This window comes from Trematomus bernacchii, unplaced genomic scaffold, assembly GCF_902827165.1.
Source record: "Trematomus bernacchii unplaced genomic scaffold, fTreBer1.1, whole genome shotgun sequence".
NCBI lineage: Eukaryota > Metazoa > Chordata > Actinopteri > Perciformes > Nototheniidae > Trematomus > Trematomus bernacchii.
The window spans coordinates 15306671-15333519 of NW_022988043.1; the positions used below are offsets into that span (position 1 = coordinate 15306671).

At 38.4% G+C, this 26849-nt stretch overlaps 4 protein-coding genes across 7 annotated transcripts in view; 1 reads left to right on the forward strand and 3 right to left on the reverse strand.

Moving 5' to 3' along the window:
- Positions 1-9399, reverse strand: part of ksr2 (kinase suppressor of ras 2) — a 104029-nt gene extending 94630 nt beyond the window's left edge. For all 4 annotated transcript variants that reach the window (XM_034118693.1, XM_034118694.1, XM_034118695.1 and 1 more), the window contains exon 1: positions 8690-9399. In XM_034118693.1, the coding sequence (XP_033974584.1) occupies positions 8690-8863 (174 nt within the window). In that variant the 5' untranslated portion in view covers positions 8864-9399. The remainder of the gene's footprint in view (positions 1-8689) is intronic.
- Positions 9400-11222: 1823 nt separating this feature from the next.
- On the forward strand, positions 11223-15758 carry rfc5 (replication factor C (activator 1) 5). Its single transcript, XM_034118248.1, has 11 exons — positions 11223-11354; positions 12020-12084; positions 12503-12639; positions 12780-12859; positions 12970-13043; positions 13518-13677; positions 14036-14117; positions 14256-14385; positions 14724-14801; positions 15066-15120; positions 15267-15758. Exons 1-11 carry the CDS (start codon positions 11308-11310, stop codon positions 15364-15366), a joined length of 1008 nt encoding a protein of 335 aa, XP_033974139.1. The 5' UTR covers positions 11223-11307; the 3' UTR covers positions 15367-15758.
- A 102-nt stretch (positions 15759-15860) lies between these two features.
- Positions 15861-22035, reverse strand: wsb2 (WD repeat and SOCS box containing 2). The gene is made up of 9 exons (XM_034118246.1): positions 21827-22035; positions 21436-21604; positions 20397-20605; positions 20169-20300; positions 19259-19359; positions 17908-18104; positions 17506-17595; positions 17303-17419; positions 15861-16475 (listed from the first exon to the last, which is right to left on the reverse strand). The coding sequence occupies exons 1-9, from the start codon at positions 21864-21866 to the stop codon at positions 16262-16264; spliced, it is 1269 nt and encodes a 422-aa protein (XP_033974137.1). The 5' UTR covers positions 21867-22035; the 3' UTR covers positions 15861-16261.
- Positions 22036-23663: 1628 nt separating this feature from the next.
- Positions 23664-26849, reverse strand: part of vsig10 (V-set and immunoglobulin domain containing 10) — a 28955-nt gene continuing 25769 nt past the window's right edge. Inside the window, exons 5-9 of the mRNA XM_034118282.1 lie at positions 25903-26187; positions 25555-25668; positions 25342-25354; positions 23969-24111; positions 23664-23871 (exon numbers count right to left, since the gene is read on the reverse strand). Of these exons, the coding sequence (XP_033974173.1) occupies positions 23783-23871; positions 23969-24111; positions 25342-25354; positions 25555-25668; positions 25903-26187 (644 nt within the window). The 3' untranslated portion in view covers positions 23664-23782. The remainder of the gene's footprint in view (positions 23872-23968; positions 24112-25341; positions 25355-25554; positions 25669-25902; positions 26188-26849) is intronic.

Sequence of the window (26849 nt, forward strand, 5' to 3'; positions counted from 1 at the left end):
AATGTTACAGCATTGACAAATACAGTAATGATTAAACCAAAACTTAAACACGGAGATACAACTAAGTTGCTGTTAAACAAGTAACATTTAAATTACTCACTGTGAATGATTCACTTGACGCTATAGGCTACAAATCGAAATCATTGTGGATTATTGTTTTCAAGGTATAGAGGGCAACCACAGGTGGGATATAAACTGGGACATTAACTGCAGACTCACTACTTGGATGCAAAGGATGGTAATACTAAAAATAAAAGGGATACTGGAGATGTGAAAAGTGACAGCACAGTAATCAATATTCTTAAATGAAGCTATTCTTGTCAACTCTATTTCCATCTGAAGAATACATCTGTTTTCAGCCAAACAGCATGGATGCTGTGTGTGCACTAACTTCCATCCCCTAAAAAAGCAAGAGAGACAATATAGCACCAAGCTTGGTTTTCATCAAGAGGCCAGACACATCACTTCAATGAACTCTTATTCTGCTGAATGTTTAAATAAGCATATTATTTGAGCTACTAACAACTTCGTAAGGTAATATGCTAGACATGTGTTCTGGAATTATTCTGCCCTCAAGTGGCAAAGCAAATCTGGTAATGCAGCATCAAAAGTTGCAAATCACCAACAATCAAAATGGTGTTTTTCTTATATTTCGTGTCTCCTGAGACCTTGACTTTACTGACTTGTATCCGTGCAAAGTTTGTCACTAGAGAGTTATTTTCACAATTCTCTAAAGGGAGATGCCTAGAATATGAGATTCAAACGCACCCTGGGAAAACTATGTTAAAAATTAGAAAGAGACAATCGCTTTCTAACGGGCAAATATGACACAAACAACAAAGTCCTCCAACTCATACGACCAAATAGGTCGATTGTTCAAGCGCTTATTACGACCTATAATCACATTTTAAAGTTTTCTACCTCTAGTGCCCCCGTTGAATGCAAACGCTCCGGAGGGTCGTATATTCACAAATAACCCTCTCTGGAAAATCCTAAATTGAAGGATAGTTTGGCCATTAAAATGCTTTTTGATTAGATTTCTAGCGAGACATATATATTGTACTTTCAGAATCCATGTCCAGTGGATGTGTAGGATCTATAGTTTGATATAGGGCTGTGCAATTAATCGTATTTTAATCGCAATTACGATTTTGGCCTGCCACAATTACGAAAACAACATAATCGAAAAAAACGATTATTTTACTTTGCTAGGTTGTGACATATTTGATCTAATTTATTTTAGTCTCATTTATTTTTATTTATCATATTTATATATGTTTAGTAGCTTGTTGAAGTGTGCTCCAAAATATTTGTTGATCTTGTTTATTGGTATTTATTATTTTGATATCATTTATTTTTGTATTGGTTTTTCAGTTGAATTATACGTTCAGGGTAATCAACAGTTAAAAAGACACTGTTCAAATTATTATTTGTATTTGTTTTAAAGTTTAATAAATGGATGTTTTCAAAGTCAATGAATAATCGTATTTAATAATCGTGATATCAATTATTGACCAAAATAATCGTGATTATGATTTTTGCCATAATCGCACAGCCCTAGTTTGATAGATATTACGAAGATGATTTGAGGTCTCGCCAGGAGAACGTGTAACGGCAGCGTCCATGTAAAGTTAGCGTCAACACTCACGGGGTGGAAACAGTATTTCCGGTCTCGAAGCTTTCATAATAAAACCGTATTCCCCTCACTGTCAAATGATTTCAAAGCTATATCTGCAGTACTCACCCACTAAAAACATCAGTTTATCCTTGTTAATTACACAACATGAATTGGTTTAAATTGTGTACAATGCTTTTGTGTTTTTCCCATAGGTTTTTCCCTTTCGATTCTGAGAGACACATTTCTTTTTTCAGAGGTTGATAGGTGATAGGCTAAAACATCTACCTACCCATAATCCTCAGCTACCGTTCAAGCTTGGTGATTGGATGTTTTAACCGCAATGCACGTCGGGATATGGTGTTTATGCGATATGAAATCCGAAAACATTTAAAAATAATACTTTATTCCGAGTGTGCTTGCTTTTCTCTTTGGAAGTCATCACATAACGGCATTGTAATACACGGTTCGGCTGCATTAAATATTACATATCTGCCGTAGTTCTTTATTTATAGAGCCTTGATTAGAAGACCTTTGGACAAACTGGAAGAATTGCCGCCGAAACTGAATACGTGACGTGGATCATAAATATATCAGCAATTAAACAACATCTTCCATTTCTATTCGCACAATATGTCTCCTTGCAGTATCAACACTAATTCGGCTGACTTTTATATTTGATCCAATTGGTAGATAGGTTATATTTACACCATAACGGTGCACAGCTGATAGAAAGGGACTTGTAGTTTTTAAAGATATTACTGATTTTCTTTGAATATAAGAATGTAAATACTGAGTTGAGAGAATAGTCAGGGGCTTTGGGTGATGGGAGACACATCTATGGAATCACATTTTCAATAGCTTACCATTAAATGACGGATATACCTTTCTGTCTGTGATTTTACATCACAGACAGACATCAGATATCAGATATCAGATATTTATGTGTATACACATTAATATATATATATATTACACTATATATATATATATATATATATATATATATATATATATATATATGTGAAATATTATAGCTGATAATGTATATATATATACATTATCAGCTATAATATTTCACATATTGTAGTTCTATTGAACTACAATATGTGAAATAATATAGCAATATCCTGTACAATTATGTGAAAACATGAATAAAACTACACATCTTCAGATGTTATACATACATAAGTGTCCTACACTAATAATATGCTGTATGTAATAATGCTGTGTGTTATTTGTAACATCTTCAGAAACTACCTTTCTCCTCATGCAGTTGACTACAGTCAACCTGTAACTACTACTAGTTACAGGTCTATACAGGTTCATGGTACAATGCATAAGCTTCAAATCGAGAGACTGAAACTGTATTTTTCTTTATCGTTCTGTTTTATTTAGTTGTTGAATATGTTATATTTGATGAAAACATTTAAATATTAAGAGTAGCCTACATACAAAATAGGGGGAAAGTAGAAGGTCAATGATAGAAATATAGAATAGAAAATATCAAGATACTGTAGTGATCTCTACAATAAAACAGCTAGTGGAGGACGTCCAAAGATATTAATAGGAGGATGTGCAAAACAGACAAACTAATAAGGCTTTATTTAAACATTAAAAAATACTTTAAGTTAAGGTCTTCTTTTGAATAAGAACAAAACTTTGGGGGTATCAACAGATAAATATTAAGTCTGACAAAGTACTTAACGTCCAATATATTGCATAGTTTATTTTGGCACTTGACAATCACCTTCCCTGAATTTTACTCAGGTGTAACTAAAGTCTGATTTAAGGGTTGTTTATATTTCACATCATTAATCAGAATCTGCAAAGTAACTAAAATAAATGTAGTGGAGTAAAAATACCAGGTTAACCTCTGAATTGTAGTGGAGTAGAACAAAGTAGTACATGCTGCTGTAACAAAAACATTTCCCAACTTGGGATCAATAAAGTATATCTTATCTTATCTTATCTTAAGATGATCGATGGCTACTGCCATATTTGCAAAATGTGCCTCTGAACCTTGACAAGTGCATGTTTCAGGCTTATCAATTAACAACAGGAGGGGTCACAGACATAAGACCAGCTGTTAAATAAAGCTCTTCTGACCTTAGCTGTCATGAGGGTATATTAATGCTGCCCATTATGGACACAAGCAATTTTCACCCATTTATTAATTATATGGTTTTAAATTTGATAACACCACTGTGTTTCGTATCCCCTAAAGCTCCAGGGGTGTACAGTTTAATACTGGTAACTTCTAATTATTGGAAATACAAAAACGTCTTTTAAAACTACAATTCCCAGTAGAGACATGCCATAGAGAACATGTTGTGAAACACAATAGCCAGCATGTGTAGTTCTGGGGGGGGGGAGGGGGGAGGGGGGAGCTGGGCTGGATCCGTTCAAGTCCAGTTTTGGATAGTCTGCCGTGGTTACATTCCATTTCAAAGAGCTGTTTGAAGCTCGGCGTAACCTTGTCGCACTGTCACTCCAACATCCAATCACAGAGCTTGAGGACTAATCACAGGGTTTGTAAAGGAAAGCGGATGTTGTAGTCCCAAACAATAGCTGAGGATTCTGGGTAGTGTAGTGTCTTCGGAAACTCTATAGTGTCTAAACTCCGAAAAAACTATTTGTTTCTCCGAATCGAAGGTTAAAAACACAAAAGCATTGTACACAATTTAAACCAATCAATATTGTGTAATTAACAAGGATAAACTGATGTTTTTTAGTGGATGAGTAATGCAGATATCACTGTGTAATCATTTGACAGTGGGGAATACTTCCGGTTTTATTATGAAAACTTCTAGACCGGAAATACTGTTTTCACCCAGTGAGGGTTGACGCCAACTTTACATTGACACTGCGTAAAGACGTAGTACACGTTCTCCTGGCGGGACCTCAAATCATCTTCGTAATATCTATCAAACTATAGATCCTACACATCCACTGGACGTAGATTTTAATATACATTTCTCGCTAGAAATCTAATCAAAAAGCATTTTTAATGGCCAAACTATCCTACAATTTAGGATTTTCCAGAGAGGGTTATTTGTGAATAAACGACTCTCCGGCGCGTTTGCAATCAACGGGAGCATGTTGTTTCTTACACGACCACTAGAGGTGCTACACTTTAAAACGTTAGAGATGGCAAATCTGGATCCTTTTACGGACTCAGGGTCTTCTGAGTCAGTCATTGAAGAGATCCGGATCATACGAGTCATTTGAGTCATATGAGTCAGCATCACCAAGACCGTAGAAATCCTACCGGTGAAACCGAAAAGTTGTTGCATTTCACGAGCATATTATTATTCCATATATTTTGAATATATATATATATATTTGTATATATATATATATATATATATAATATCTGCATGTATATTTTCTATTTCGACATGTATATTTTATATTTTATATTTTATTTAATCTTTCTTTCTATTCTTGTATATTTTGTAGTTTTGTTTTATTGTAAAATGCCTTTTATGCTGCTGTAACAACAACAATTTCCCAATTTGGGATCAATAAAGTACTATCTATCTATCTATTAAACTGACGTTATATTAACCTCCGCTACACAGTGTATTTTGCTTTATTAAAAAATGTTGATCACAAAAAAAAGGGTTATTTTGCGATTTGGCAAATCTGAGTCTGCTGTTGACTCGTGCATGAGGACGAGTCTGCTGGATCTCTGGATCTGTTGCTATATACGGCTCCGAGTCCGCACGAGTCTGCTCTGCTGTGTGTTGCACAGTGAGTCAGGATTTGCGAATCTGAGTCTGCTGTTGACTCGTGCATAATATAGCGCGGGAGCCGGGTGCTGGAGGAGGGGCTATGCTCGTGCACATGACGAGTATGGATCGCTGGATCTGCTATGCTATTACGGTTAGGAGCCGTCGGCTCCTCTGAGTCCCCACGAGTCTGCAGGAAGTTTCACTGATCCGCGTCCCCTCCCCTGAGCCAAACGATCACTTCTGGCTGGGAGCTATCCTGTATACTTGCTAAAGGGTAGGTAGATGGACTGGGGTACGTTGTAATGTGATTTTACATGTTATAAAGAGAGTAGCGAGTGACGCAATTTATAGTTTTAATTTGTACGTCACACCAAGTGTGGGACTCAAGGACTCGGGTTAATGGAGAGGGGAGACTCGTCACGACCAGCTCATTTCTAGGATCCGGGTTAATGATCCGGATGAATCAGGACTCGCCCATCTCTATAAAACGTGACTATGGGTCGTAATAAGCTGCTGAACAATCGACCTATTTGGTCGTTTTTTGTAGGAGGACAGGCTGGACACAAATCAATAAGGAAACAGTCACGCGCATCACAACACCTGCACATAAACCTGAAACCTGCACGCGGAGAGTGGACTTGTCAACAAACTGAAAGATAGCATTAGCATAGAAAGATGGTACAAACGTGGTAGAGTGTGCAATTATTTTTATTTAAAACTGACCCTGGAATCTTCTTCCATGTTTCCAAAAACAAGTCAATTAATTGTTTGTTTCACAAACTGTAGCATTTTGCTAGTCACTGCCAGTTACAAGCTCACAAGCTAACAAACAACATGAGCTAAATAAAACGTGCTAATTACCATGTAGATAGGTCTGCTAGTCCCAGATTGTGGTGCACAACAGACTTCTCTTGAGTCAAACATGTATGGCTAATTCTCTCAGGTGTTTTCTAACAAAGAAAATAGACCAGACACCGAAACGCATCGCTCAGGATCCATGCTTCGCAGTACGCACCTGTCAGCTAGCTCGAGCAGGTGTGGGCGGGGCCAGATCCAGAACATATCAGGGGGAGAGAGATTTCATTCTAGCCCCTTTACAGTTTTTTGTTGGAAAACCATAATAAACTAAATATCAATCATGGTAGCCTTTTGTCACATACTTAATTAAAAACATGTCTGGGGGGGGTTAAATATTATTTTCATTTTTCCCAGGATTCATTCATCTTGGCTCCTATTTTGGACTGTTATATATTTTTTGTCATACTGCAGCTTTCAGCAATATGCATAGCTTGGCAGAATGCTCAGGGAATGTTATTTTTGGGAAACATGGCTATGAAACACAATAATATAATTTGTCCATCACCAACCTTAACATTTCCAATTATGTAAGTTATAGGAAATGTTTCCTTAAAAGAGCAGAGTGACACAACTTTATAGACAACAATTCATAAAATGTAAGAGACATGATAAGAGAGAAATTAATATGTTCAAGATATGTTGCTGCAGAGCAGAGTCACTTTGAAGAACTACAGTATGAGAGGCCAGATGTTCCACTGGTGTGTTGTATAACAAAGACTACCCCCCAATGCATTCCCTAATTCAGTTCAATAGATCAGGTATAAACAAATTAATAACTTATGAATGTTTTGGAGTCTGTATTATCCATACAAGCTTGCAATTGGCTTCGACTTCGACATTACCGTCCCCTGAAATCATCAGAAATGTTTCACATTAACCATTATGCTTGTGGCATGTCAGTCTGGTAGAACAAGTGATACAAACATTACTGCATTACTGCATTACTCTGCAAGGTCCCTTTAACATCCCAAATGGCACAGCTAATGTTTTGTCGTCATGTTGTCATTACTTTTTAAAGGATAACAAGATAATAAGTTAGTCGAACGTCTACTGTAGGCCTACACCATCAATGTTCACTTGAATAATACCATTGCCTTTTTTATGTTTATGTAACTTTTCACAATATGACAAGGAAGGTTGAGAAAAAATAAAACACCTTTCCCTGCTTTCCCAAAATGGCCCTACTACTATTCTGTGTCTCAACCATTCAAACCTATAGTTCCTTTGCCATGTGGAAAAGTTGTTATAAATATGGCATATGCTGATAATTAAGGATTTATAATTGCCTTCAAAGTTACAACCCTGTCCAAATGTTGTAACATGAAAACAATACTTATGTCATGCGCACAACAAACAATCTAGTATGCTTTGCAAGGAATTCTGGGAACATAGTGAACATTTATCTCCACACTGTAGCCTGCTCATGCTGGCAGAACATGTCTACTTAACATTAGTTTTCTCTACTCTTGGATTACATGTCCATCCCAATGCCTGTGCAACACTTGCAAAATTCACTTAATAGCTCAGACACAGTATTAAATACATGTGTTTATCCATTGTATAACATATTATAGCCTCATGTTCCTGTGGGGTTGGGGTTAGTGTGTGGCACTCACAAGTGACTTTATTGTTATATAATATCTCATTATATTCCCTCTGGGACTTAAAGTGGTCTGATGGTACACACAGATAGCCCTGCTCAGTGCTGAGTTTATGGCGACCTTATCGCACTTAATGGTATTTGTTTTAATCTCCCGAGGCATCATAATAAGATTCTTACAGGCCCTCCATAGTGTGCTGTGTCCGCAATGCTTAATAGTGAGTTTTCAGTGACCTTATCGCACTTTATGGCATTGCATATGTCCCGTAACAGCCTCTTAGTGGTGAGGGGGGGGGGGGGGGGGGGGGGACGACTGGTTTAAGTGGTCTAAAAACGGACAATCTGACATCTCAAACACAATACTGATATATGATGGCGCTTACGTAACGCAATTTACGGAATACCCCACGGGCCAATTAAACGGATAACGATATTTTGTAACAATTTTGAGTAATCTGCTCGCCTTGCATAACAGCAGCAGGGCCTGGATGCGCTAAGAGGACAGATACGCAGGCTGGCATATTGGTAATGGATTGTAAACACGGGCAGCCTATAGGCCTCGACTGCTTCAGATATTATTCTGATGGAGAAGAGCTACCTTCTCTCCCCGCCACCTGCAGAATGCGCAAGTCTATAACAGCCCACTGCAGCCCCGTAGCCTCTTGATTTATTGCACTGCACAAAACAGATAGCAGTGGAAATATTTGCATATGAATGCAATGGCAACCCCGATAGTGGAAAAGCAGTTTGTGGTGGATAAGGCACTGGAAAATATGCATAGTGGCCTAGAAATAAATAACATACGGTGACAGCCCTCCGTATTGATTTTGATGAAGATGCACAGCAGTATTTCAGTCATTCCGCTCAAATGGTGCTTACCTCCAGCGTTCGTATCTCTTTTTGTGTCAAGTCGTTGGATGTGGCACATTTGGTCCGTAAACCCTCCAAACTAGAAATACTTATGTCGATCATATTTTGCACCAACTCGCACTGCTGCAAGGCTTTCTGCAAACTAAGATGCTGCTCCTCGCTTTTTGTCATCTCCTCGTTCATAGTTTTGCGAGCAGTGGTCGGTTTTTCCCCCCCCTTTGCGCTTAAAAAATTAAAATAAAAAAACAACAAAAACAAAAAAATAATTCAGAAAAGAAACGTGGAGAAGCCCACGGAACAGAGCAACCTGCTGCAAAACGCCATGAAACGAGATGTTGTAGGTTTACAGACGCGGTTTGAGCCGTGAGAGAGTCGACTCCATTGCAACAACAGTCCTCGTAGTTCCTGCTGCTTCATCAAGGTGTCTCTGATTGTAGGCTAAATCAAACACAATATGAAGATACCGAGCGGGACTACACGGTTTGCCACAGCATCCATTGGGTGCCCCTTCGTTTTAAATGGATGTTTTTGTTTTTTTAAATAGAAGCAGTTGAGCGCATCATAAGCAGACGTATCTGAGGGGAAAGCCTGATGGTTTTAAAGGTGCTGATGTGTGGATTGGATGCAGGTACTCCCTGTCTCCCTTGGCAGCAGCTGCATCCCGGTTCGCTCCCACCACACCGACATGTTTCCCGTCAATCAAACCCACAGCAACAGCATCGCATCACCCAGGCTCCGCCGTGAGGGGCCACTCTCGCGAGATCAGCGCCAAGTGCGGTGGGCTCACTGCTTTAACAGACAGGCCTGAATAAGGAACACTTTTCACATGTGTAGAGGAAAGATCGGGGTCTTTGTATAATAATAAATCGTACACAGATTTAGATGTGCACTCTACCATACAGGACACCCACATACACATAGCCTATATGCAGCATATACACTCTGTTTTTTATATGCATTTTTATGGGAAACAGTTTATGTTCTCGTGGCTAGAGTGATTGTACTTTAAGTTAGAGTTTTTAATGAATTTATTTGAATTGTTTAATATTTGACAACATTATAACATTTTGGAAGTCTCCTCATATTTGGATAAACTTGACTTTAAGTGTTATACTTGTTTACTAGAAATGTGTTGTCATTCTTGGTGTTATTGTTGTGTGCCCTTAAGCCACTTAGCCCCCTTTTAAACTCACATTTCTAACCAATATCTTTGTGAAGAAGACTGCTCTTGATGATGGCTTGATGTCATTCGGCTGGTAGGTTATCTAAGTAAAATAAAATTATTCCCACATATATTCAGCAAAGAAAATAGGCCTTTACAATAATCAAATAAATCAAAACAAAAGAGAAAAACTCAAATAAAACAGATAAACAAAGTTAAATCGTCTTTCTTTCTATTATGTTGTATGTCATCATTTTACAGTTAAAAACTGTGTCTATGCGGGGTATTCCACACATATCTGTGTCTCCTAAAAAAGGCTTGCACTTTGGGAACTGTATATTAAGAGGTCACCAAGAGGTGACAATAATTGACCTATGGACAAAAACAGAAAACTGGCTGCGCATTTTCTGTAGTTAGTTTATCTAAAAGACAAAAGAGAAACAATACAAATATGTAAAGTCTGAATTCATTATATTAATTATCATGCTTTATTGAAATCTTCCATCTCATTATAAGATATGTGCTCACAACCCGGGGTTAAGGGCATCTTACAGTGTCCCATGATAACTCTAAAAGACCACAAGATAAATTAAGTCCTAAGAAATAAAGAATATATTTTTGCATGGCACATAATGCCGTTAATTGTTTTGGACTTTAATGTAAATGTTGCTCTTTTTCTTTTGGATACATTTAGCAGTTCAGGCACAACAAATATTAAAAAGAAACAATCGGAGGTAAACTTTGGTTGATCACATTTCAGATCACTAATATGTTATAATATAATATAAAGCATAAAAACACTGCCTCATGTTAGCAAGACACAAGCCAAAAAGGTTGTAAACTACTGCTATAAGTAATTGGATAAAATAGGCTAATAACCTAAATGCAAGCTATTCATGCTCTTCAGAGGAAACGCAGCAACATTGCACCTTTTGATATATGTATAGAAATAGGAATATTCGATTGCCACATTTTCCACATAACTGAAAAATACCAAGCTAGTTGAGAAAATATGTGTACAAAACATGTTTAATTTGTTCATCAAATGGCTCCAAGCTGTGCAACATATTTAGATAATTTAATACAGGACCTGCTGAATGTTATATTAGGACACTGGACATTTTTGATGAGAGTAACACGAGAACATTTGTTTTTTCTTCGTCATCTGCCTACATAAATGTAATAGCCGTATCACCCACATATCTGCATGCATTGTATAACGCTTTTTTTAACTGTAATTGTGACACTTCTCATTTTACACACTTCTTTTTTACAGAGGGAAGTCGTGTCCCCAAAACCCCGCCCACATGTGCTCGCACACTGATGGGATTGGTTGTACGTCGTGACGTTTGACGCACGTTTTTGTTGTGGAGCGCGCCAAACACGGCCACCAACATCAAACCGAGGGTGCCCGAAACTAAATGTATTTAGCTAGCTCGGAGCTAAGTATACAATAACAGGACACATGTCTTCCTCAAGTAAACTGCCGTTACAGAGCAGAAACTTACCATGGTGAGTTCAGAGTCGTTGTTCATCACAAATAGGTTGGAATAGTTAGTGCTAGCTAGCTAAACTACATAACATTAGTATGGAATCAAGAAGGCAGCGTTGGTGCATGTAGATGCACCAACGTTAGTTCTGCATTCATCTACAAACAACGTTAGATATGAATAATACTTATAAAACGAATATTTAATCTTAATCTATGTGAACTTGTTTTACAGTCGGCATACATAGTAGCCAGTAGATGCATTTAGCATTGCCTTTTGCCAGCTGATACAACTGTCTCGCCGGACACGTTGCAGCCCCTAATTAACTATTACAAAGTTGATATTGTGCAAAAATAAAGATGCCGAATTGAAACTTGATACTTAGCTATTTGAAGTGTCGATAAAGTAAAAGCTTATTGCATATGTATCCAAATCTTTGAGACAGATGCTTTAAAATAGAGAAACTCTTAATGAAGTTCGTTCTGTAGTTTGGATCAGTACAGACAACGATGTTATGGGGGCTTAACGTAATGTCATTTTGAGATATTTATGTTAAATTAACTTGTAATGTGTTTATGCCAACCACTCCTACGTTTTGCAGACATAAGTCATTTAGAAATTGGAAGTATTGGTTTATTATTTACATCATTGATGTTTTGGACGATGTCTTTTCGCTTTATATTCAAGGGTTGAAAAATACAGACCACAGAAGCTCGATGATCTGATCTCACACAAAGATATTCTAAGCACCAGTAAGTATGTAGAATAATACATCTTCCTAAAGCCGCTGCACAACAGGGTTCGTCAGGAACCCTGCTTATTAACACAACTTCTCCAGTTATTTTGCTTTTTTATTATAACAACTCGAAACATATACATATCAGGTGTATTGAAATATGAATAACAAAAGGTACCACATCATTTTAAAGTTAACTTATAAATGTGTGTAGACGCATTTACCTGCTGTCTGTCAGTTTGCTAACTCATATTTTTGTTGTCTACTATATACTACTGTAAAAGCCATCAATAGTTCAATCATCAGTTGTACATGAGCCACAGCTTTATACATTGACTTCATGGTTAAAATGAATGGTACCATTCAAAATAACCATGTGATATTCAGATTGTTGATTTAGTTCCTGTTCTTTCCAATGTTTTTTATCCTTTCAGTCCAGAAGTTTATCAGTGAGGAAAAGCTTCCCCATCTCCTGTTCTATGGCCCTCCTGGAACAGGAAAGACTTCCACCATCCTGGCCTGTGCCAAGCAGCTGTACAAGGACAAAGAGTTCACCTCCATGGTGTTGGAGGTAAACTACAACTCTTTATTACAAGCTTTTAGTTTATTGGGATGTGAGTGCTTTTTACTTCTTCTTTCACCTGATATCTTCTGCAGTTCAGATAACTCTGAGGTTCTTCTATTTGATATTTAACTCATTTTGTGTTACAGCTAAACGCATCAGATGACAGAGGTATTGATGTTGTACGCGGTCCTGTCCTTAGTTTTGCGAGCACCAGGACCATCTTCAAGTAAGATACAAAAATCTATTCTTCTACTCTTTTTTTAAAGCTCTTTCCTTTTATCTGCACCCGGAATCATTTCAATTGCTGCCTTATTGTCCGCTCCTCTTGTCCTCCAGGAAGGGCTTCAAGTTGGTGATACTGGATGAGGCCGATGCCATGACCCAGGATGCCCAGAATGCATTGCGGCGAGGTAAGCCATCTGTTCAGCCGGGCGTTGCCCACTGTGAGCTGTATGGCTCACTGAGCAGCCAGACCATTTGGCTACTTGTGAATTACAGAAAATCTGCTTGTACACCCAGAAATCAATTTTGAAGGCCATTCCTATTGAAGGCTTTTGTTTTTAAGTATTGAAAACTTTGTGGAATCATCTGATCATTAGCTTGTGTTAATAATTTGACATATAAACGCTTACAAACGTGTGTAGTTTCTTGATGCAGTGACTTGCATGTGATCTGCAAGTACTTCAAAAAATCCTGTTTCTATCAATAAGTCTCTCTAGGTTTTAAACATGTGTTCTATGAGAGGACTTTGACAAAACGGACACCTGTCAGATGTGATAGTCTTTAAATGAGTAGGTTTTAGATGCAACAATGTATCTCTTACATTACATAGTCCCATTTTTCTATCTTGTTTCTAATCCCTGCTCTCTCTGTCCCTCTCTCAGTGATTGAGAAGTACACAGAAAACACTCGATTCTGTCTGATCTGCAACTACCTGTCCAAGATCATCCCGGCTCTGCAGTCTCGATGCACCAGGTTTCGCTTCGGCCCGCTGTCCCCAGACCAGATGATCCCTCGGCTGGAGTACGTGGTCCAGCAGGAGAGGTGGGAATCGTTCATGTGTCATCTTCTGTTATAACTGTCTGAGGAAGAAGAGATTTTGATGACGCTGTTATTTTTCAACAAATCGTTTTTACATTTATTCTGATATTTGGTACTGTCGGACACCGTCTAAATTATATCCTTCGTTATAAAAATATATACATTTTATAAATATATCATTTTATTTCTTGTTATTCTACTTGTTAAGAGTTTCAAAGGAAGAATGCTATTTTACAGCACAGGATCGAAAGGAAATTATCCTACTGCACAAAATAATCAGTTGCATACATTTGAATTGAATAATTAGTGACACTTTACAATGATCTGACTTTGAATTTAAACTGTTAATGTTTTTTGGCAGTATCGACATTAATCCAGGTGGAATGAAGGCCATTGTGACCTTATCATCAGGCGATATGAGAAGATCGCTGAACATACTGCAGGTACAACCAAATATGATCTTCACAATTGAGGTGTTGTCGCTGTTGCGTTGAAGTTTCAGGGGTTTTTTCTATTCATATTACACCTGTTATTATATAGGTGTAAACAACCCTTACTGTATTCCACCTGTGTGATTTCAGAGCACCAGCATGGCGTACGGGAAGGTGACAGAGGACACGGTGTACACCTGCACAGGTCACCCCCTCCGCTCAGATATAGCCAACATCCTCGACTGGTCGCTCAACAAAGACTTCACCTCAGCGTACAAGCGTATCCTTCACTTTGATTATCTACAGTAGAGCTTCCCGAGTGATTATCCTGATAGACAAAGGATGTTTACGTTTAGTGTTATTCTGTACAATTTTAGAAAAAGCTCAACATCCCGAACATCTTGTATTTTCTTGCAAGTGACAATATCTAGTGTCAGGTTAGTAGAACGTAGATATTCAAATGTGCAGAATTAGCCTTCAGAACACTCGCATATTACTCATGCTGTACATGTATTACACAGTTTAATATAATGTTTGCAGAGGATGGGCTTAACTTTTCAAAAATGTAAAAAAAGAGTTCAGTTTGTGTTTTTTGCAGTTCTTTAACACCTCATTCAGAAATCCTTCAGCTGAAGACTTTGAAGGGTTTGGCCCTGCATGATATTCTCACTGAGATTCATCTGCTCATACACAGAGGTAAGACCACATGGTACCATGTCTAAATATTTATTAGCAATTTTTCTGACCGGAAAAAAAAGTTTTGTTTAAAACTAGGAACTATATTAGTTTAACTAAAGTAATACTAGATAATTCCAGGTAAGAACAGTTACCGTAGGTGCTTTTGGTTGCTGTTTCCCACTGAGCTTGCATGGTTAGTGTCAGTATATGCTATGTTTTTCTGTAGTGTGGTTCTAGACAAGCATGTGAATTATTTTTTCTTCCCCCCCCCCCCCCTTCTAGTGGATTTTCCTCCAGCTATTCGGATTGGTCTGCTCATCAAGTTGGCTGACATTGAGTAAGTGGGATCACCTGTGCTTTCTGTCTTATATTAACATGACTTTACATACAAGTAATCAAATGCATATGTTTCTTAATATCATGAACATTTCTGATGTTTACTGGAAAAGTTGCTTTTGTTCTTACCATGTGTCATCTCCTCAGACACAGGCTCGCCTCAGGAACCAACGAGAAGATCCAGCTGAGCTCCATGGTGGCAGCTTTCCAAGGCGTGAGAGACATCGTGGTCAGCGAGGCCTCTTAGATACAGTTTCCGCTTTACCCCACAACAACATTTTGTCTCTTAAAAGCAAACCACTGGTGGAGACAAACGTTTTTACCAGTTTGTTTTCTGACTGCCATCACGGATCGGTACATTTTTCATGATGGTCAAATCGGTGGAATCACATTTTTGCTTATTTAGAAAGAAAACAGATGCCCTGAAGTGTCCACTGCATGACTGCCCACCAACACTCCGTAGAGTTGATGTACAGCGAAGAAACAAAACGCTCGCAGCCATCTTAGTCACTCACATCTGCATACAAGCTGAGCAAAAAAATGGAAGGCAGTCTTCATAACTTTAGAAACCAAAAATCCTTTGGGCGCTTATAATACGGACTTCGAAAACTTAATTTAGTCTCTTGTGTAAGAGCAACTCAGTAACACGTCAAACATATGCAATGGGTTTAAAGATATTAAAGAAATGTCATAAAGTTACACATACAACCGAACTGTAATAACAACTCTTGGAAATGTACATGTGTTTGAATCTGTTTAATAAAACTATTTCCTATAAGTCCAGTTTCTTATATTATTTTAACAATTAATATGGGCAAGAACAATAGTAGTGCTGCTGTATTATAAACATAAATTAGATATACATATACATTTGATATTTACACAATAAATTAATAGTATAAAATGGTGATATTCAAGTTATATAGCATGTGAACATTACGTTTATATGCATCCTCTTACAGTAGTAGTGCAATAAATGAATTCCTTGATGTAGGAATGGTGAATCTTAAGTACATTACAGATGTGCTAAATCAAGCTGTGAAAACATCTAAATCCGTAAACAAAACTATTTCTGTTAAATCATTATGCATGACAATCTCTCGCTGTAAATGTCAGTTGTTGCATCGTGTTAATTTTCCTATTCAACCTTCCCAGTCCTCTTCGTCGGACGAGCAGCAGGTCTTGAGGCGCTCTGGGATGTTTCTGTAGGTGAGGTATTGGAGGATCCTCTTGGGGAGGGGGAGAGGCTCCATCTGGTGTGTGGAGACGGACTGGCGCAGGATGGATCGGCACAGGTGGCAAAGGCTGGGCACCGTCCTGGGCCCCCTCCAGAACCTCACATGGCCGTCTCTGGTTCTGTCACAAGAGGAGATTGTTGGTGTGAGTTAGGTTGCTGCTGAAAAATAAATACTCAAATCTGGGTCTTTCAGGAGTAATGTGTTGAAGTGCCATCTTGGTTGTGGGTGTGAATGAACTTCTGTTATTAAAGGTGATCGGAGAAATTGTGATACTATGGATGTTGGACTCTGTTTGAGTGAGTTGTTGATCAGTAGGCTGGGTATTTTAAAAACGGTCTGCATATCATAAACATCAAGGTAAGACAACATGAAAGCTACAAAAGGGACTTGTGTTGCTCACGTGTAAAGAGGTAAACATATCTTAAAATGTTTACATGCGTTTGCTTTATGACAGAACACATCAGTAGCTACCCTACTCCTACATTTTGGAAGGTTTTACATGTATTATAAAAGGACTATTGTGACTGTCGCTCAAAGACACTATTTACTGTCATGATGCCAAACAAGAGGCTGCCTTTAGCTAAGTGGTGGAGATGTAAAGGCATTGGAGTTTTTTTTAAAGCCTAAGCCATTGCTGTGGGAGGAAAAATGTGTCGTCAGAGTAATGTGTATCTTGCTTATATCCAAGGAATTATTCAAAAGATTCACTTAACATGACACAAACTAAATTACAAATCCCTACATTTGTTAAATTGGAAGTGTGTTAACTTGACTTGATATTTATCATTTTCATTGTGACCATTAACATCCAATCCCACCTCTGTGAATTTAAGTCTCTGATCAATTCAGCCACCAAAGTACACCATATCTAAATCCACTTTTGTACTTTTAGTAGTGAGAGATTCATAATCAAATAATATTAAAATTGTGATGAAGGGTGTTTACCCTGTTGCAATCACTCCCCCCTGTGGATGGTACTTGCAGCAGAGTCCGTTAGAGGCTCGGTCGGACTTCGTCTGCATCACCATGCCCCTCTGTCCGGGCTCCCAGATCCGAAGAGCTCTGCACACACAACACATCCGTCTGAAATCATTCTTTAAATAACAAATCATAAAAGACTTATAAGATGAAGCTGACAAACTACTCACCTGTCGTCAGTCACCATCGCCAAGTGCAAACCGTTGGGAGAGAACTGTATTGAGGAGATTTGGTTTTGCCCGATATCATTAAAATAGTCACTGTCGATAAAAGAAACAAGGAGATTTCATGAATCATTATGCCCTGTACTATATGCTTCAACTTCAAAATACAAAAACAGTTTGTAGGACATGAGAAAATACTTTCAGGAAGTGCACAAGGATGTGTTTGGTTCCTACTTCTGTATTTAAAACCGTTTACCTGCATTATGATATTTACTGTCTTCATGTCTGGCAAAACAGTGCAGTCCAGAATGCATTTGCCACCATATGAGTTTTGGGAATCGACTGCAATTAATTTACAGATCCAAATGTTCAGTTCATTTTAAGACTGTAGGCTGAGTGTAAACTTACACCAGAGTGGCCAGTTTCTCTGCGGTGTACGGGTCCCAGAGGTCGATCCACCAGCTGGAGCCGCTGAAGGCTGCGGTGGCGAGCACCGCTCCGTCAGGAGAGAAGTCACAGGAGGACAGCAGGAACAAGGTCTTGTAGTTTCCTCCTGTCAGCTTTCTGATGAAGGTGTATGACCGCAGACTCCACAGACACACCATCTGATACATTTAAATCACAAAGGGTTAAAGAGTCATGGTTTGTATTTCATTTGAAATATTTAGTGTTTGGACAATAGGTCATTTAGGAACTACAACCACGTCTGCTTCTTTCTGCGGAGTGATACAGTTGGCAGGTGTAGTTTGGTAGAGAGAAAATAGTTCCTACATGAAACTGCTCACAACAACGTCTTTGGATTATCTTGAGATCATGATTTCTGGAAAGAGACATCGCTGTTGAATTTTTCCAATACATTTCTTTTGGCGCTTTGAGCACCACAAGCTGATTGTAAATAAGTTTAATTTTTGTTTGAATTTATTTTTGGCCTTTTGCAAATATTTGAGAGGTTGCCAAAACAATCTAGTGATTTGATCCTCACTCTGAGTCAGTCCATGCCAACAGCACAGGCTGGAACACGCAGCTAAACTGTGTGATTGTGATCTAAAAGTCTGGCACTACACAATGTTAAGCTGTCTGCTTTTTCTTTGCGATTGTAAAGGTGTCAAGTTCGCAGCTTGACAGGAGTGGGAAGAACTCAAAGGACAAACTGTTTTCTGTCAGGCTTACAACAACTACACACAGGAGGAGAAAGAGATAAGCCAATCATATTTATCCCCATTTGAAATAAATGTTAAAAGCTATATGCAATTTAGTTACACCCATCTTGACCTTCAGTTTAACCTTGCCTGTCAAAAACCAGTGAATTAAACCATTATCCATCAAAAGGAAATGCTGCAATAATGATAACAAAAACAGACTTGTGACCAAAAACCTTGTAAATCCTCAAATTCTTCCTGTATATTCCAATATGTCAAAGATCAACAAAGAAACCTTTATGCGAAATAGTTTAGTTAACAACCACTGGAATGTCCTTAAAAAGTGAACTTGATACAGGATAAGGTTGAACAATAGTTCAATTCCTATGAGTGTTGTGCAACAGGGAAAAGTGTCCCATTTTACTGAACTGAGACAACGACAGTTTGCCCCTATGCGTAATGATGGTAAAATGTGTAAAATGGATGAGAAAGACTTCTGAATCTGAAATGAAAATGTATAGCAAAAATAGTCCTAATGACATGCACATTCTTTTGTTTCTGTGTCGCTGTGTCTGTCCTTGCCTGGAATATGAAAACACAATTTACAATCATTAACTCACTCTGTCAAATCTGCCGACAGACGCGATCATGCTGCAGTCTGAGGACACGCAGCAGCTGCTGATCCAGTCTTTATGGCCAGAAAGCACCTGCACCGTTTTACCTACAGACACAATACAGACAGACTTACAACAAAATCATCAATGGGATTAAATGAAGAAAAAGGAAATAAAGCTTTTCAAACTATCAGCTCCTGAAGTTGTGGAGAACATGACTCGTATGTGAAGAAATTAACATATGTTTGCTTTAACCTCCTGGAATTGAACAGGAGGTTCAGTTCAGTAAAAAAACAGGAAGTGATACATGAAGAGAAACAAGCAGAAAACTAATGATTTAAAGAACAACAACAATAACATTGTTTATATATAATTTATCATTTAAACCATAAAACTTTATAGCCTTATTTTCAACCTTCCAGGCAGCCACTGGTTTAAGTCAATATCCAATACATTTGCACAACCTTGAAACCTGTTTGGCAACACCTCACAGAGATCATTTATTGTCTTAATGTTTAACCAGGGACAGTTCAATATAGTTGCGTTCAAGGATGCTCCGACATTAGAAAGACAGCTGAAAGAAAGCCTTGAGCCTAAAAGGTATGATGTTTTCAAACAAATAAATGGCCATGTTTTCAACTTAATCAAATGGCAAGGTGGATCTTGTCTTAATTTGTCAAATTATAAAATTGATTTGCTTATGCTAAATGTCAAGTTTCACATTTCATGTATTTGTACCAAAAACAACTATTTGTAAGACAGCCTGATCATAAGGGAACTTGGAAAACAATGCTAAAATAAAAAGATGATTCTCTAGCCTTAAAAAGGATAGATTGCCTCATGGATTTGGTTTTTGGAGCGTTTGTCAGTCTAGACTTTACATTAGTTATTAAACTTAAAGCCAGTAAAAGTGCACCTTTCTGAGCCAGGTCCCAAATCCTCAAAGTCTTGTCCCGAGAGGACGATATGAGTGTGAGCGTCCCATTCTGAGGGAAGACCAGGTCCCTCACAACACCTTCGTGGCCATGGAGATCAAACACAGCATCACCTGAAACAAAAACATTCAAAATCAGCCACAACAGATTTGAAAAATATAAAAAAAGAGTGCAGGTGAGAGCGTCACCAGCAGGAATAGAGATCTCACCTGTTAACACATTCCAGATTTTGATCACCCCGTTCTCTAAGCCCGTGGCCAGAAGCAGGCTTTTGCTCCCTTTTGATGTTTTCCCTGTTTTAGCTTGGCGCGCCACAGCTGATGATTTTGGAGGCCTGGGTCCGAAGGCGAGGCCCCACACTGGATGGCCACAACTGAAGCTCTTGTCTCCGCGATCGATCTCTGCATTCTGACTGTCTCTGTGGGTGAGAAGAATCCAGATATACTATTTAAAAAAAAGGCAAATTGGATGCTAGAGCTGGAGATTGGATATGCTGCCTTTAAGTGCTGTTGGAAATGTCATAATAAGAATTAGCAGTTCAGTTTTTCTTTGATTGAATATGTTATGATCTTCCATTTTCTTTTCTTTCTTTTTTTAACATTGATGCATGAAGGAATTTGGTATGTTTTGAAAAAAAGTAATTAGTACCTTAATATAGGTATCATATTGGTAGCACAGAGCATATGGAGTCCCAACATGTTCAATATTAATAAATACATAAATAAATAAGGCACTTCAAAAGAAAATGTATGAATAAATAAAACTAAATGGGTACATATATCCATTCACTTGTAAAATAATCCAATACATATTTAAACTGTCCATCTACTTTAGATTTTGAAGTTTATTTCGGTGCTTTTTACATTTAATTCAGGTAGTTTCTTCATTCAGTTTCATCATGTTTTATTCCTATTGCATAATGACATTTTACCCTACCCTTAACTTTCCTATTGCCAGATTTCATCACAAAGACTTGGAAAACAAACACATCAAGATAAATAAGAGATAAATAAGATTCAAGTTCAATAATAATAATAATAATAATACACGAAAACATATCTATATAATCAAAATAAAAAAATATTTACACTATGCGTTAATGTTACGTCATATTTGTATTATTTATTTTAGTTTATAATTTATTTGTCAAGTCAAGCAGACATCAGTATTTATGCCCTATCCCAAACAAGCCCGTTTGTACGAGGGACACCTGAACGCGTCGTGTGGATTAAATGCAGGTAAACCTACTCCGAGTCGAGAGGCCAGGCGACCACCCAGACGATGCCGTGTCCCATCGACCAGGCGAACCAGGCTCCGTCAGGGGAGAAGTCCACGCTCCAGGTCTCACAGCCCGCTCGGCCCTCCAGGGACGGAGGACGCCTGGTCTTCAGCTCCAGCACCAGAGCCGGGTCGGAAGCTGGAAGAGAACGGAAGGGCGACATAAATTCAGCGGCTGACACACTCATCCTTCACCGCCCCTGGCCCTGACAGCACCTTCCCCCCGCATAACAAACCCTCTACCCCCGCTCGGTGCTGCATTTTCCCCCGGAGGTTTAACCGCTGCTTGGTAACTGAGCGTTGCGATGACAACATGACGGAGCTCGCAAATAATATCCCTAATAAATATGTGACGACTTACATGTTTGTTGTAGCTCCGCATTGGTTCCCGTGGAGCACATAGTTTCTTTATCACATTCTTCGCTTTTAACTTCCTGGAATCTTGCTCTGTGTTCGTCTCCAGCCGTTGTGTCCCGAGACAGAGCTGCGACTTGTCTGTTCCTGCGATACACTGTTTGTTATGTGAAAAATGTGCGAGTGGGAAACTAAACGATCAGCTGATTTCCGGTTGCCTGAGTCACTTTGTGCTATTGGCCAAACGCAGTTACGCTTTTCTTTTATTACGTAACCTTAAAGCCATGGCACGCCCCCTAATGAAATTGCAATGCATGTTAAGCTATATACAGGCTAAGATAACTAACAACAACTCCTCTGGTTTCCACACTGGATAAACACGATGCCACTGTGAAACAGAAGTGGGAGAAGTAGGCCTACTCAGATCTTGTACTTAAGTAAAAGTAGAAGTACCAGAGTGTAGGAATACTCTGTTACAGGTCAAAGTCCTGCAATCAAAATGTTTTGATTATAATTATTAATGCATTGCAGTGTTATCAAAGCTGGTAAAGGTGCAGCTAGTTTTAATTGCTTTGTAGGGTAGATTGTGAATGTACTCCACGTTGATCTAAAGTCCTTGTTAAGTGTTTTTTACATTTCACATCCTTAATCCAAATCTGCAATAACTAAAGGTATTACATAAATGTAGTGGAGTAAAAGTACACGATTTACCTCTGGATTGTAGTGGAGTAGAAGTACAAAGTAGCAAAAAAATGAAATACTCAAGTAAAGTACAAGTATCTCAAAATTGTACTTAAGAACTGTACTTCTTGCAGTAATTCCACTTAGTTACTTTACACTACTGCTATTAAAATATAATAGTCCGCTCTTGTCAAGAGCCTACAAGGAACTACAGAGAAATATGTGTTATATAATTCCCAGAGCATACAGAGCAAACTAAATGTTATATATCAAATCACTACAAAAAAGTATTGGTTGTTGAATCATTGACCCAGCCATGTTAAAGCTTTCAACATTCTACATCTTTTAAAACATATCCTGTGTATGTCCTTTCATTTCCGCCAGGTTAGATCACTGTAATGCTCTCTTCTCAGGCCCCTACCTTTAAATCCAGATTAAAAAGAGAATTATCCCCTCTGCCCTTGCCTGAACCCTTAAGCCTATCTTGTATTTATGTTATGTTTTGTATTTATTGTAAAATGCTTTTTATCCTTTTAATTAGCATTTCAATTTGTCATGGTTGTGCAATGTCTTAAGGCATTAATAAGGCACATGTCTATATATTTATTTATAAGATATTTCCATTTGATATGAAAGGGCATTGTCCTCTACTTAAAGAAATACTCAAGTGGGTATTTAAAGGATGATTTACAAAGTAAGATTACTATTGGATTAAAACACCAATAATGACAATCTACCACAAAAAATAAAGAGATTTTTCACTTTCACTATCGCACAAGATGTCATGTCAGCTGAATCTAAGTTATTTCTAAAGGTGGGACATCCGACCTGTAGTAGTTTTTACCCTCCCTTCACTGCATCCTTTCAAACATAAGACACCTGGCGAAGTGGCCCCACTACATTTTTAAACATTCAGTCTAGAGTTGCATTCTACACTGGTATCATCACAGTAAATCTGTAAATGCTACGCACAGCACAACGCAGAAATGTATAAGGAGTGAGTAATGAATGAGCAAAGGCTTTGTCACATCACATGTTGTTTCAACTCATCATTTACTGCACAAATCTCAGAGCAACATTCAAAATGCTGTAGCCTACAAACAAATCAATCATAGAAATAAGCATACAAAAATTCAAAACCCTTTTTTAAAAATAATAACAAATTCAAATAGATGATTCTTTTATTATACATGTATCTTCCACCGATTCCGTTCACATTGTCCTTGGGAGTAAAAGGTATTTACCTCAAATAAAACACGTATCTAAAAAAAACACCCGATACCTAAAATGTTACAAGATCCGCTGACGTTTCTATCCGTACAGTATCGTCCTGCGGGCTCCGGTCAGCAGTTTCTGTGTCATCATGATCACCTAAAACAAAACAAGGGACATTGGTACTTTACTAAAGATTTGTACAATGTATTAACAAACCATCAAATCAATGTTAGGAGCCATGATGAGGTCATACTGGACGGGATTCGATGTATCTGGACGAGCGTTGTTCTGAGTCCGTTGGTTATCGGAGGCAGCCGGGGAACAGCGTCCTGAAAGATCTGCTCATCATCCGACTCCACCAGACTCAGCACGTCTCCTTGGTCCTCCTCCATGCGCCTAAAGATTGGGAATATTATGATTTTATGATTGGCAGAGCGTTATATTTGACGAAAAGCTTTTAAGAGTGTCATTTTCTTTAGCATTCAAAGCTTTAATTGAGGTTTTTGACAAAGCTTTGAATGTCTGTCTTCATATTTTATGACATCACCCTATGAAAACCAATTCCTTGATTACAACAAAGTGATTCCTATGATGAAATTAGTAAGCATTTGTTATTAAATTAACTATCTTCATTAATTGAGCCTTTTAGCTTTGTAGAATTGCTGCTAGAGTGCGAAAGCTAGTGCAAACTGTATTTGAACGCCTACCAAATATGGATTAAGGCAGAATATTCCGTTGAAAAAAAAACGTATTGTGATTCGTGAAATCTATCTTTTTCTCAATACATTTTGAGTTTTGGACCATGCAATGCTGTAAGTTATTGAAAATCTGTTGGAATCACACTGAACAACCCGAAGCAGCTACAATTAGAATATTATCCTACAAATAGTATAATTATACTAGTGTAATCTTTATCTGCAACTGTGCAAACATATTAGCACTGTGGAGCAACAGTTTGAAAGTAGGAGCCTGTTTGTTTAGTCGACGTGCACTTTATACCAATGCACATGATGCACAGTAACACTGTTTGAAAGTAGTCAGCAAATTCGCCATGAAAAATAGTGCTAGCTGGCAAAACATTGTTGTAAACAAATACGGTTTCAAATTCCAGAAATCTGCTGTACAAATGTTTTATGATGAAGGAAATTGAGAACACTGAATGTAAACAACATGATGTTTGTTTGCCAAAATAACTTCACAGTGTACCTGCTGGGCTGAGCATACAGACACTATAATAGTGCAATCAATCTTTTCAACTAGTGCAAAAAAAAATACAAGCACAGTACTGCAAGCATATTCCGCAAAATGTTCATATAAATCTTCATACACTATGGGCCTTTCTTATTTCTCTAATTTCCCCTCCTCGACTCCTCGATGTATACATTTTAGCTTCAATGGTTGTATTAATTAGATTTGTTATATTAATATATATTCATAAGACATGACCTCTACAGTATGGTTATGCAGTTATTTACAGTAATACAAAAATAAGCTCCTACTAAACTACTTAACAAGGCAAATACTGAATAGCAGTGCATAATCCATTATGTAATTGCTGTTTTTAATCCCTTTCATTTAATGAATTGACTTAAATAAGCATGCATATTAGATAGGTGATATACTCACCCAAAGCCATCTCCTGAAACAAAAACATGAAGAGAAATTGTGAACTTAGTACAAGCAGATTGTCATGATGTGTGCTCTCATTCAAAACATACGAGATGCAGTATGTGAGATTTTTTTAACACGGGTGCAAAGACTGATTATGACATGGGTTAAGTAGGGTATTTGTTGCATGCATTTGTAACTTCTTATGTCGCAAAGATAAGCAAAAGTTACCAAGGCAAATGCGGTGTCGGCTGGAGTAAATTGTTTTAGCCACGATGGCGGCTATTCCCACGATCAGCGCAGCGATGAAGAAGCCGATGACACCTCCTGTGTATGCAGAGGAGTCTGTGGAGGAAAAGACAAGGTAAAAGGTGAGGGTTATGGAGCAGAAAGAGGGAGGAGCAGCAGGTCAATCAGCATTCCAGAGGTGGAGTCGACACCTGCAGAGACTGTGCTGTTGTAGTAAGAACTGTATGTATCATGTGTAACTTGTCATACCCTCTGACGTTAAAGCTTTGATATGTTTACATATTCTAAATCCATTTACAAAGGAAAGCAAACTGTTGTCTCCAAACTCACTCTTCACAGTGAGGTAGACCTCCAGCTCGCGCACGGCGAGGGGGTTCTCGCTGCGGCAGAAGTACACGCCTTCGTCGTCCTTGCTGATGTTGTGTATGGTCAGCTTCAGGACGGGGCCTTCCTCCGTCAGGACGTACTTGGATCCGGGGACGATGTCCTCCTGCTGGAGCCCCTTCCTCCAGGTGGTGTTTGCAGGGGGGATGGAGACGTGCTCAGTGCAGGTTAGAGTAATGCTGGACCCCTCGAGAGCCGTGGCCATCGGCTCGCCTTTGGGGTACGGATATTCTGAGAGAGAAGGTCAAACATTAAAGGTCTCCTATTATACATGTTTAGGCATATATTATAGGTCTCAGATATATACAACTATATAAAGAAACATGTGTTTTGCTCAAAATACCAAACAGATCACCCATTCTAGCCATGCCTCATATCCCTCTATTTCAGCCCTGTTAGAGAAGTGCTGATTGTGGGTCCGTAGCTTTAAAAAAAAGAATTGAAAAAAGAAAAAAAAAGAGGGGGTGGAGCTTATGCAGGAGAAATCTACCGCCAGATACTCAGCTAAATGCTGCTGTGATTAAACGCCATATCATGTTCAAAAACACATCAAGGATTATTTCTGAAACAGTATGGAGCTCAAATGCTTTTTCTCTTGCGGGTTTACCACAAGGTGAGTTCCTTTTTTATTTCCTGCTTTTTTACACATACTCTCTCCAGTACAGGTTAGCTCTGAGTGTTAGCGATGCTTGCTAATGTAAACAAAGACCATATTACTTCCAAAACACGTTGCACATTGTTTCTGATAGCGACGTTTCCGATAGGGCCGACGGTGTTTCTGGATCAGCTCCGTTGTACCCCCGTTTTTAGAGATTTGGGTACGGAGGAAAAGAGAGAGGGCTTTGTTTTCTGACACTTTGTGAGTTCACTTACACACCAAGGACACATATTTA

Excerpts from the sequence above, each read along its gene's own strand:
- rfc5 (XM_034118248.1), top strand. The coding sequence starts at position 11,308 with ATGTCTTCCTCAAGTAAACTGCCGTTACAGAGCAGAAACTTACCATG. Across the intron at positions 11,355-12,019 it reads CAGAGCAGAAACTTACCATG|GGTTGAAAAATACAGACCAC; the intron begins GTGAGTTCAGAG and ends TTTATATTCAAG. Across the intron at positions 13,678-14,035 it reads TACGTGGTCCAGCAGGAGAG|TATCGACATTAATCCAGGTG; the intron begins GTGGGAATCGTT and ends GTTTTTTGGCAG.
- wsb2 (XM_034118246.1), bottom strand. The coding sequence starts at position 21,866 with ATGTGCTCCACGGGAACCAATGCGGAGCTACAACAAACAT. Across the intron at positions 18,105-19,258 it reads CTGTCGGCAGATTTGACAGA|ATGGTGTGTCTGTGGAGTCT; the intron begins GTGAGTTAATGA and ends TAAATGTATCAG. Across the intron at positions 17,596-17,907 it reads GAGAAACTGGCCACTCTGGT|TGACTATTTTAATGATATCG; the intron begins GTAAGTTTACAC and ends TTTTATCGACAG.